The sequence below is a fragment of the Centroberyx affinis genome, unplaced genomic scaffold (assembly GCF_046629955.1).
Source record: "Centroberyx affinis isolate AG114_WGS23_722 - 3 ecotype Tasmania unplaced genomic scaffold, CSIRO-AGI_Caff_v1 ptg001577l_1, whole genome shotgun sequence".
NCBI classification, from domain to species: Eukaryota; Metazoa; Chordata; class Actinopteri; order Beryciformes; family Berycidae; genus Centroberyx; species Centroberyx affinis.
The window spans coordinates 150,880-161,552 of record NW_027280027.1 but is presented as its reverse complement, the minus strand read 5'-3'; the positions used below and the strand labels follow the sequence as shown (position 1 = coordinate 161,552).

Below are 10,673 nucleotides of genomic sequence, written 5' to 3'. Positions count from 1 at the left end.
TCATGTACTGCAGAATAATACAAAGTTCCATATAAAAGTATAAAAACATAGTAGAAGTTATACAAAACAAGTATTTTTTTTCCTGCCAACCAGCAGCTATCATTACATATTGTACAAAATCATATGAAGAGACATTATGATGTCTATGAGTTCAATATTAGCACCAGTTGAAATCAGTGAACAATCACACATGCATACACACTTGCACTCACACACAAGTCACACATTTAGAAACACTTGCAGGTGCCAGGAAATGAAAGAGGAAAGACACAAAGCAGGAAGAGGGAGTCAGAGGGATCGATTTCCTCTAGTGTCTGAGAAGGTCCTGATGAGCTCAGCTGTTTTATTGTCACTTTAGTCCTGCCATGATAACTGACAGTGTTTTTCTTGTGGTTAAAAGAGACAAAATGGTGAGACCGCTGACTTTGGTTTGTTCATGACCACAAACACTCCCATGGTTTTAGTGTGATACTGCACTGTGTCAAGTGAAGTTCTAGTTCTGCATTCTAAAGCCTTGAGCTACACTACGGATAGCAACACAACACATAGCATGTCCCCTCTCCACACTTCCGTTTAATGTACAGGTAACATTTACAGGGTTCTTATGGTTCTAGTCAGAGAATCTCTGCATGTCACTGTCTCTGCGAGCAGTGTTGTTGTCAAGAAAGCGGTCACAGGGGAACTCGATGAGGTCCCCCTCCTCTAGTGGCCCGAGTCGTGGCGGACGGCTGCTCTGGTAGCAGGTGAAATCAGTGGAAACAGCGGCGGTGGCCATGGCGGGACGAAACGGTCGGCGGGTGGAGTACATGTGCCGCACGTGCACCGCCGACTTCCTCTTCTGCAACCTCCGCTTCAGGCTCCGCCCCAGCCAGACCCCGCCGATCACCAGCAGGAGCACGGCGTTCCCGGCCAGCGTGGCCACGGTCACCAGCTGCAGGTCAGAGGTCAGCCCGCCGCCTCGGCTGCGCCCCTCCGGGAGAGTGACCAGCCCGGCGCAGTGGTCACGGGGCGCGACCTGGCACACGGACCCTCCCACCACCCCTTCCACGCACACCATGTAGGTCACGTCCGAGGTGAGTTCGCGAAGGGTCACCGAGCGAGCTGCGCCATGGGCGTAAACGTAGCGGGGGAAGCGGTCCTGCGTGCCGAACCGGTCGAACAGAACCCGGTAGTGGACCTCATCTATCCCCGGGCCGGGTCCTGGTGTGTAGCGGTGATGCTCCCTGGTGGTCCAGTGGACGGTGACAGTACTAGAGGTGATTTGGTCCACCGACACATTAGTGATGAAATGGCGGTTGAACACACACGGGTCTGTGATCACAGGTAGGGCCTCCTCCTGACCTGACCTCAGAAGATCAAACTTCTCTCCTGATTGGACGGGGGAAGCGGTGGTGAGCCCTGTGTTTGGATCATCAGGGTGTCCGTCATGGTTGCCAGTGAGACCTGGTGTAGTTAGTGTGGAAAAGGCTGGTGGATCTGTTCTCAAAATGGCATTTGACCTTCGTCTACCTTTAGCACGTGACCTCGGGCTGACTGACTCTTTCTTTGGTTTCTTTCTCTCCACTGAAGGAGAGGTTTCTGCCACCTCTGGACCCCCTTGGTCTCCCTGTATTCCCACCTCTTCTTGACCCTCTCTCTTCCTTTTCTCTCCCTCTCTCCTCATCACCCCCTCCCTGCTTCCCTCTCCTGTCCTGTTCAAGTCTCCTGCTTCTGTCTCCTCAACCTCCTCCTCCTTCTGCATCTGGCCTTCTCCACCTTTCTGCCCTGTCTCCTCCTGCAGCGTTGCATCTCCCTCTCCTCCCCCCCGGTCCTCCACCTCCTTCTCCAGGACCCCCCCTCCCCGGCTCTCCTCAGGCCCGGCTTGGCTCCCACACAAGTGGGTCCAGTTCCCGAGGGGCTGCAGCTGGGAGCTGTTCACATTGTCCAGATATTTACCCCTCAGAGTTGCTGGGTGATGACACTGCACAAAAACAGTCAACAATTTGCCCTGAGAGTGTGCAGAGGTCATCCATCTCTTTAGTTCCTCCAGGCGACAGTCGCAAGTCCAGTTATTGCCATGGAGATCTAAGTCGTAAAGCACGTTGTTGAGGGCAAAAATGTCACCGGACAGGCTGGTGAGGAAGTTGTTCTTGAGCTTCAGCACTCTCAGATGTTTAAGTTGTGTAAAAGCCAAAGAGTCCACGGTGGAAATCCGGTTGCGACTGAAGTCCAGTTCCTCTATGCGCTCCAGAGGGTCGAGGAGAGCGGCGGGGATTTCCTCCAGCTCGTTGCCGTCAATCAGAAACTCTCTGAGGCTCGACAGTCCCTTCAGAGCTCCGCTGTCCAGACGGGAGATTTTGTTGTTGCTGAGGGAGAGTTTGGACAGCTTTTTCAGATTCTGGAAGACGTGGTTCCCGATATATTGAATTTCATTTTCAGAGAGCAGGAGAGTAGTCAGGACTTTGAGTTGGGAAAAAGTGAAGACATTGCGCACGGCTGACTGCTTGTTATGGGCCAGGTTTAGGAAGCGCAGGTTGGTGAGCTTCGAGAATGCGTTTCTGTGAATGTGCTGCAGCTGGTTGGATTCCAGATGGAGATAGTGTAGATTAGTCAAACTCTTAAAAACAGAGTCCTGCAGCAGCTCTATTGCGTTGCCATCCAGACGCAGCTTAACAAGGCTATCCAAGTTGGCAAAGAGCTCTGGTGTGATTTTTTTGATGTCATTATTATTGCTGTATAGAATAGTTAATTTCTTCAGGGGTTGTAGAGTCCCAGTGGGTATTGTTGGTAATAGATTATGTCCCAAGTACAACTCCTCCAACTTGGAGAGCTTCTCAAATGCTTTGGGGTGAATGGTTTGTATTTGATTGTACTGTAAATTCAACCTTATGAGGTTACTGTACCGTGTGAAGTCGAAGGCGGAGATGTTGCCGATGAAGTTTCCCCCGAGGCTGAAGACCAGCACCTCCTCGGGGACCCTGGTTGCGGTTTTGGGCACGGTGCGCAGCCCGCGGTTGGTGCACAGAAGGTGCTGTGGGTGCTGACAGTCGCAGCGGTCGGGACAAAATCCCGTCGCCGGTGAAGACGTGATAAGCCCTTCGAGCGACAGCAAGAAAAGGCATATCACCGCCACGAAATTCCCGGTATCCATTCCCACAAGGCAGTTGGCACAGCCGGAGTCTGATGCGGCATTCGCTTTGTGTTGTTCAGGTGCAGTCGCCCCTCTCCTCTCTCACACTGCCGGCTGATACGTCCATTATCCACTTGTTGCTCTGGAAAGTGGAGAGAAAAGTGCTGTACACATCGGAGAAGCTCCCGGGTCCATCACTAAACAGGATTATCCATAGAATAAAATAATTTGTGCAGTGCGCTCTGATGCCGTCTGAGGAAACGCTCACCTCCCCAATAAGCCTCCATCCCCCCAAGTGGTCATCTGCTGCAAATTACAGAGCTCCAGAAAAGCAGAGTTCAGCGCGGAGCGCGCTCACACACACACTCACTCACTCACTCACTCGCTAACACACACGCACACATACACATACACACTCACACACACACACACACACACACACACACACACACTCACACACACACACACACACACACACACACACACACACACAAAAGATAGTCCCTCCCCTGCAACTCTACGTCTCTGCCAAAACCAGATGTGGACAACTCTTGATGCACGGGATCCAGAGCTTTGTGCGCGTACGCAGGCAATCAAACACACACACACACACACACACACACACGCACACACACGTACGCACGCACACATGCATACTATTGCATATACAGTATCTGAAACTATGGTGAGAAGTAGCCTAAACTGAAAGAGGTAGGGAGAGAGTGTGAGGGAGAGGGAGATTGAGAAACCCTTTGACCGAGTTTTCTGCGCGCCCCCGCAGCCACCGGGGGTCTCGGATCTGGATCCGATCCTCGGTATGGACAAAGCAGACGGGAAGGTTTCCTTCCCACGGAGAGTCCCAGGGGGACCCCGAGCTCTTGGATTCCCTCGCACTAGAGTGCATATGGAGCAAACCAGGATCACTTATAAAAAAAAGTCTAACAACGAAAAATATTCCTAAAATGTACACTTTAATTGTATTTACTTGCATGTGATATATGACAATTAGTTCTGTAGCTATACTACACACATGCTCGTTGATGGGTTTTGCTCCCCACTACACCCAACGATTATCTGTCGGCTTACAAAGACTGACCGAATTCATTATTACTTTATTATAGACATTACTGAACAAGCATAATGGCGATCAACACGTCAACAGCCCAGCCTGGATCTACTCTGTACAGTAGGAACACTATCAGCATGCAGCCTCACTATAATTTACCCACATGCGCTCATTAACGCGCCTTGTGCTGCTTGGGGAGGGTCGCGGGGAGCACAGATGGTTCACATTTGCAGGGGAGGAATTCGGGTCGTGATGTGTGTGTTAAGACTGACGAGGCGAGGTGCCAGATCTGAGTTAAAGATCTGCAACTTGAAAGTCCGGGAAATAAACGCAGGGGGAATGTGTGTTCGGTGCAGCGGGGCATGTGTAGAGCTTATAGAGAGGTCTGCAGACTGAAGAATGATTCTGTGCAGTGGACTTTGAAGGTTTGTGCCCCGGTGTGTGCAAAGCACGCAGTGCCGTTGCCAAGACATCTGCACATTTATGGCACATGAGGTAGAGTGCTTACCCCTTCACACATAGGGGTACTCAGATTAGGCCACATTTTTCTGGTAACTAGTAACGTTACGCGTTAGTTTTTTATTATTGTAATCCGTTATTCGATTATTTTTTATTGCTTTTATTTTTATTTCACATTGTTCCATTTTTTGTTAGCGCAAATTACAAAAAAGCAGAGAAAAGCTTGAAATAGAAAAAAGTCCTGAAAACAGAGTAAAGTGACCAAAAACACTGTTTAAGTGGGAAACGCAAAAGTAGACTTCTATAGGCTAACGAGTTACTTTTAATAAAAAAAAAGTTACTTTTAATAAAAATCTTGTAATACTTTTAATAAAAAAGTAACATTGTTGCGTAACTAGTTACTTTTAAAAGTAACTTTCCCCAACATAACTCTCTCTCTCTCTCTTTCTCTCTCTCTCTCTCTCTCTCTCTCTCACACACACACACGCACCCACTCAATCTCCATGTTATAATCATCAATTTGAGACAAAGTTTTCTATTTTGCTATAAACTGACTCATGAGACCACGGCTGGAGATGTGTCAACCATGGGGAGGACAAACAGTCATAAAGCTCACTCACTCACTCACTCATACACACACATTCACATAAATGCGTCCACACACACACACACACACACACACAAACGCTTATTTAACCGCCCCTGAGAAACAAGTGATGCAATCATTTCCAGAGCCGAGCTAATGGATGACTGTTGTAGCTGTAAGCTCCTTGTATTTCCAGCAGAGCAGGAGCCCACAAAGCTCCATGATTAGCCTCATTCTCATGCATATCTATGGGTAGACATCATAGTCAGACATTAGTCTTATAGTTCTGTGTGTGTTCGTGTGTGTGTGTGTGTGTGTGTGTGTGTGTGTGTGTGTGTGTGTGAGAGAGAGAGAGAGAGAGAGAGAGAGAGAGAGAGAGAAAGAGAGGGAAATGCAGCCCTCGGGGAAGCCCCCTCTCTCTCAGGGAGGTCATTTCCTGTCTGCCCCCCCCAACCCCGTATCCCTGTCTTTCCATCTTTCTCTCTCTGTCTCTGTCTCTCTCTCTCTCTCTCTCTCTCTCTCCTTCCCTCCCTCCCTATGTCTCTTGCCCTCTCACAGGAACACACACACATTGAAACAACAGTCAATGAGCTCAGAGGTTTGGCCTCAGACACACTGGGACCAGTCCAGTTGTTTTATAGCAGTAGTCTGGCCAGTGTCAGAGTTACACTGAATAGACAATAGAATAAATAGAATAGAATAGAATACAGCAGAATAAGTCAAAATCTGTTATCTCTGTGTTATCAGAAACAACTGATGCTTAGCTTTAATAAAATACTACTTGCAGGAGGATAGCGGAGAGGGGGAACTGTGTAACGAAAATAGTGATCTGCTTAGGTAAATGTTTTCCCTCCTTTATTCAAGAGAGCTCGGCGTGTAAATGAGATGGGCGGATGGAAGGAAAGATGGAGAGAAAGAGGGAAAAGAGCCAAGTAATCAGACACTGAAAGAGGGATAAAATAATCAGAGGAACGAGAGAGCAGGGGGATGAGAGGCGGAGGGAACGGAGATCAATCGGTCGACGGATGCAGACAGAGTTTGCTGTGAGGGAAACAGTCTTCTGGAGTTGACCCAGATTCACAAAGACGCTCCGACAATAGGCAGCATTGAGGACCCCGGACAGAGCTGTCTGCCACCGCGCCTGCACACAATGAAGGCTGCAGACTGGTTTCGCCAGCCCATCCTTTCATCACCTCTCCCTCTCTCCTCCCAGCGGGCCTCTCACTGCCCAATCAGCAGGCCAGATGACATTTCATTCCCTCAACAGAGAGAGAGAGAGAGAGTGAGGGAGAGAGACCTAATTCTGTCAGAGGGAGAGAGAGAAGGTCTCATACATCCGTCTGCACCTGAACGTGCCTGTTTCATGGGACTGACTCATTTTCTGTGTGTGTGTGTGTGTGAGAGGGAGAGAGAGAGAGAGAGAGAGAGAGAGAGAGAGAGAGAGAGAGAGCGTGTCTGCATGAAATAAAGAATATCCAGGTTAATGCAGGTGAGTTTGTGTGTGTGTGTGTGTGTGCGTGTGTGCGTGCGGAAGCGTACACAGGAATGAGATGATACTGCAGTGTATGTAGGTCGTCTGGGAGTGTTATGTTTCTCCGGCGTAGTCTTCAGGTGTTGAAACACCTTCTCTTTGAAAGTGAGAGAGTGATAGAAAGAGAGGGAGAGCAAGTGTGTGTGGGGGGTGTAAAGTCAATTCGTTTTCCGGATCTACAGCAATGTGCATTGTCACGTGCACCCATAAGAAGAATGAATAGTGTATGTACCTATTGTCACCTTTATTTCATATGTTTGTACATTGAATTGTGTCCTCAGTCAAATAAAGCAAAGCAGAAAGCAAAGAAAAATAAAACAATGAGTTATGCATTTTGAGTGAACTGTCCCTTTAAAATCATATCTTGCTGCATGCCTAAAGTGAGAAACAGAGGTTGAATGCAACATCTTAGCATAAAGACGGCATACACACAAACAGAGATTTAGCATACACACACACGCACACACACACACACTTGCACAGCACAGGCGCACACATACACAAAGGCCTACAAAATCACAAACAACAGTGGGTGATGCCCTTGATGATTTACCACACACAGCTAAGGGGGCCCACTGAACACACACACATACATACACACACATAGCAGGGGTGACAGTGCAAGGGACTAATGGGTCTTGCACAAAGTCACAAGCTTGCAGGAAGCGGTGCTATTGGAAACATATGTGTCTTATTGTGTCCGAACTCAGGGATCTCAGAGGCTCACTTTTCCCCACAGGCCTAAAACGCGCCCGAGAGACGAGCCGTATATGTGAAACAGCCTCGTAATGTAACACTGCATAGAAGGAGCACATATCTGGGGCTCATGATAGCAATCAGGGCAAAGGATGGGCCGGGACGCAGATGAACAGCAGCTTTGTGCTTCGGATTAGCCCTCAACCAGAACTCTGATCAATAGGGAACTAACTCAAACAAACAGCAGATTGGCTCTATCTGTGTGTGGCGCTGCTGGAGCGCATGTGTGTGTGTGTGTGTGTGTGCATGGGTGTGTGTTTATGTGTGTATGGGAGTACGTGTTGTTTTGTCTGCGTGCTTGTATACAATTTCTTCCTCTGTTGCTTTAAAGAATCAATGGGCGGGGATGAAAGAAGCAAGAGAAAGGAAAGAGAGCAAAGGGGGAGGGAGGAGAGAGGGAGAGAGGTGGAGGGGGGGAGTTGGGGGTTTGAAGAGTTTACATGAGCAACAGCTGTTGGGATCATTAAGTGCTTTAGCTAGAGCCGGGGATCGCGGATCCAGCCCACACTCACATGCATGAACTGTGTGTGTGTGTGTGTGTGTGTGTGTGAGAGAGCGTGTTTAAGCGCTTAGAGGGGGAGATGGGGAAAGAGACTGCTTACCCTCTCAGCAACATGTGTCTGTGTACTGCGCTGACATGTTTCCATGAGCATGACATAAAAGCCTGTCGTTATGCTGTATTTATATGTTACACACATAGGTATATACTCCAGGTTGGCCTCGGTGTACAGTCTGTCTAGCCGGAGCTGCTGTCGGTGTAGAAGAAGAGTGTGGGAGCACCTGGGCCCCGTGCCTGCAACAAACCCCCCCTCCTCTGTCCCACCATTCCCCTGCTCGGCCCAGCTGGTTCCCATCGCAGCAGGGAGAAATGGAGGGAAAAGATGGAGGGGAGGTGTGGAGGAGAGAGAGAGCGTAAGGCTGAGTCCCACTCCAGTTGTACATACAGTATTCCCGGCAACAAAAAGACACCCTTCTCTCTCGCTTCTTCTCCGGATCCCATCATGATCGGAGCGACAGAAGAGTGAGTCACAAGCAGCGGTGCAGTGAAAACGCACAGTGGACCAAATGGCTGATTGCAATAACACTGGCGCATCGCGAAACGTGGGAAACGCATTTGCTCGGCATTCCTTCTCCGCTTCGGGAGAGCTGCGGCCTCCTCCTGACCTCCTGGGGTCACGTTTTGTCGCGGAGACGAAGACGTCGAACGAGCGGAGGGGGGAGGAGAGGGGGAGAGAGGGGAGGGGAGAGGGGAACGGAGGGAGGGAGAGGTGGCACGGCTATTGGGATTTCGGTCAGCCCTCTGAGAGTTAAGAATGGAGGGAATAGAGGAGGAAGGGGAGGGGGAGAGGGAGGTACTGGACATCTGGAAAAAATTATGGAGCATGCCATTACTCTGTTGAAAGGGGGAGAGAGGGGATGGAGAGGGAGCGGAGGGGGAGATAGAGGAAGAAGGGGAGGGTGGCGTAAAAGATGATGTGTGTGTCTGTGTGTGTGTGTGTTGGGGAAGGGAGGGGGCAAACCTTTGATCTCCCAGGTTTGATAGAAACTGTCTGCACGCACATAATCAGCCTCAATCACATAATGGCACTGAGGGTAATGCCTTTAGCCTTAAGATCACTGGGCTGGAAGATAACACTCCTACTCACGCACACAAACACCCTGAAAACAGTGATACACAGGGTTGTACACACACACACACACACACATGGAAGCATGCACACACTGGCTTTGCATCACTCAGAATAACATAATGCAAGGCAAGTTGCACACAAAGGACGGATTACAGAAAAATGGGGTCTTTATGAGTCATTAAAACAAAGTCGTCAGTAACTTAGAGAGCAGAGACATCTGATCTGCAGCTGTACACTCCGTCTCCCACACTGCTCTGTTTGCTCCTGTACAATATCGCCCTCTGCAGACTCACACCATTATAGCAAATAGAGGGCCTACAGTGCATACTACTAAAAATAATGTAATACTGTATTGGCCGGAGGTCAGGCTCAGCTAGAGAACAGAGCTTTTGGAGATAATCGGTGTCTTGCTCAAGGACACTTAAGCAGCGCAGACTTTCTTGCGGTGTGTAACACAACATCAAGGCAGTTTCTGTAATTCTGTGTTTTCTTTGCCTGCTTGTCAGCTGAAGTTAGTCAGCAGCATTGTCAGAATCAACTGAGTGACAAACCAGCAGCGGTCCATGCAGTGAGAGACATTTCCATCTACTGTATGAACACAAGCTGCTGTGGCAATTCATTTTGGAGAATGATGTCTGGTGTGCAGTAACCATATCTAACCCATAGATGACACTGTCATACATAATGTGTGTGTGTGTGTGTGTGTGTGTGTGTGTGTGTGTGTGTGTGTGTGTGTGTGTGTGTGTGTGTGTGTGTGAAAGAGAGAGAGAGAGAGAGAGAGAGAGAGAGAGAGAGAGAGAGAGAGAGAGAGAGAGCTGTAAAGTAATAGATGTCGTGTTTTATTTTGTTGCATAATGTATTGCATTATGTGGTTTTATGATTGATTGTTGATCAGTTAGTCATGGGCTTGTTCTCTGTAACGTCCTTTGAGACATGCTTGTGATGAAGAGCTGTGTAAATAAACCTGACTATATATAGTTATACTGGCATGTGCAGAATTTGATGTCGACTATCACCTATCACTACCCCACCTTACAGCTCTTTTTCACTCTCTCCTCTCTTTGTTTCTTTACTGAGAATAACTTCTAAATGTGTTACAAATCAATGTAATCAGTGTAAGTTTAATGGCATTTCAAGTTTGCTCCCTCATTATGTCAGTATGTGTGTGTAGACAGCTGTGGTTGAGAGTGTGTGTGTGCAGGTAGGTAAGGGTGTGGTACAGTATGTTATGGCTCCCACTGCCTTAGTTAATCTCGTAATCCACCTGGGTTTGTCTATGGATAGATCGGTGATACATACACTGATAATAACAAAGTCTCTCTCTTCCTCCTACTTCCCTCTCTCCCTCTGTTCTGTGTGCAGCACCACACACATCATGTGCCTACTTCTGCAATCAGCATTTGTTCACTCTTAAGAAACACAGCCAGTTATTATGTAGTCTGCATTCCTGTGAACTCCAAACACCACTAAAGAGCTTTGTCAATTCTAAGTCTCTGGACACACCCAATGCTGACTCTCCTTTCAAAGACTTTTCC

At 48.4% G+C, this 10,673-nt stretch overlaps 1 protein-coding gene across 1 annotated transcript; it reads right to left on the bottom strand.

The window, feature by feature from the left end:
- On the bottom strand, window positions 1-3,207 carry tril (TLR4 interactor with leucine-rich repeats). The gene has a single exon (XM_071527804.1). The coding sequence runs from the start codon at window positions 3,128-3,130 to the stop codon at window positions 611-613; it is 2,520 nt and encodes an 839-aa protein (XP_071383905.1). The 5' UTR covers window positions 3,131-3,207; the 3' UTR covers window positions 1-610.
- Between the last annotated feature and the right edge of the window lie 7,466 nt (window positions 3,208-10,673).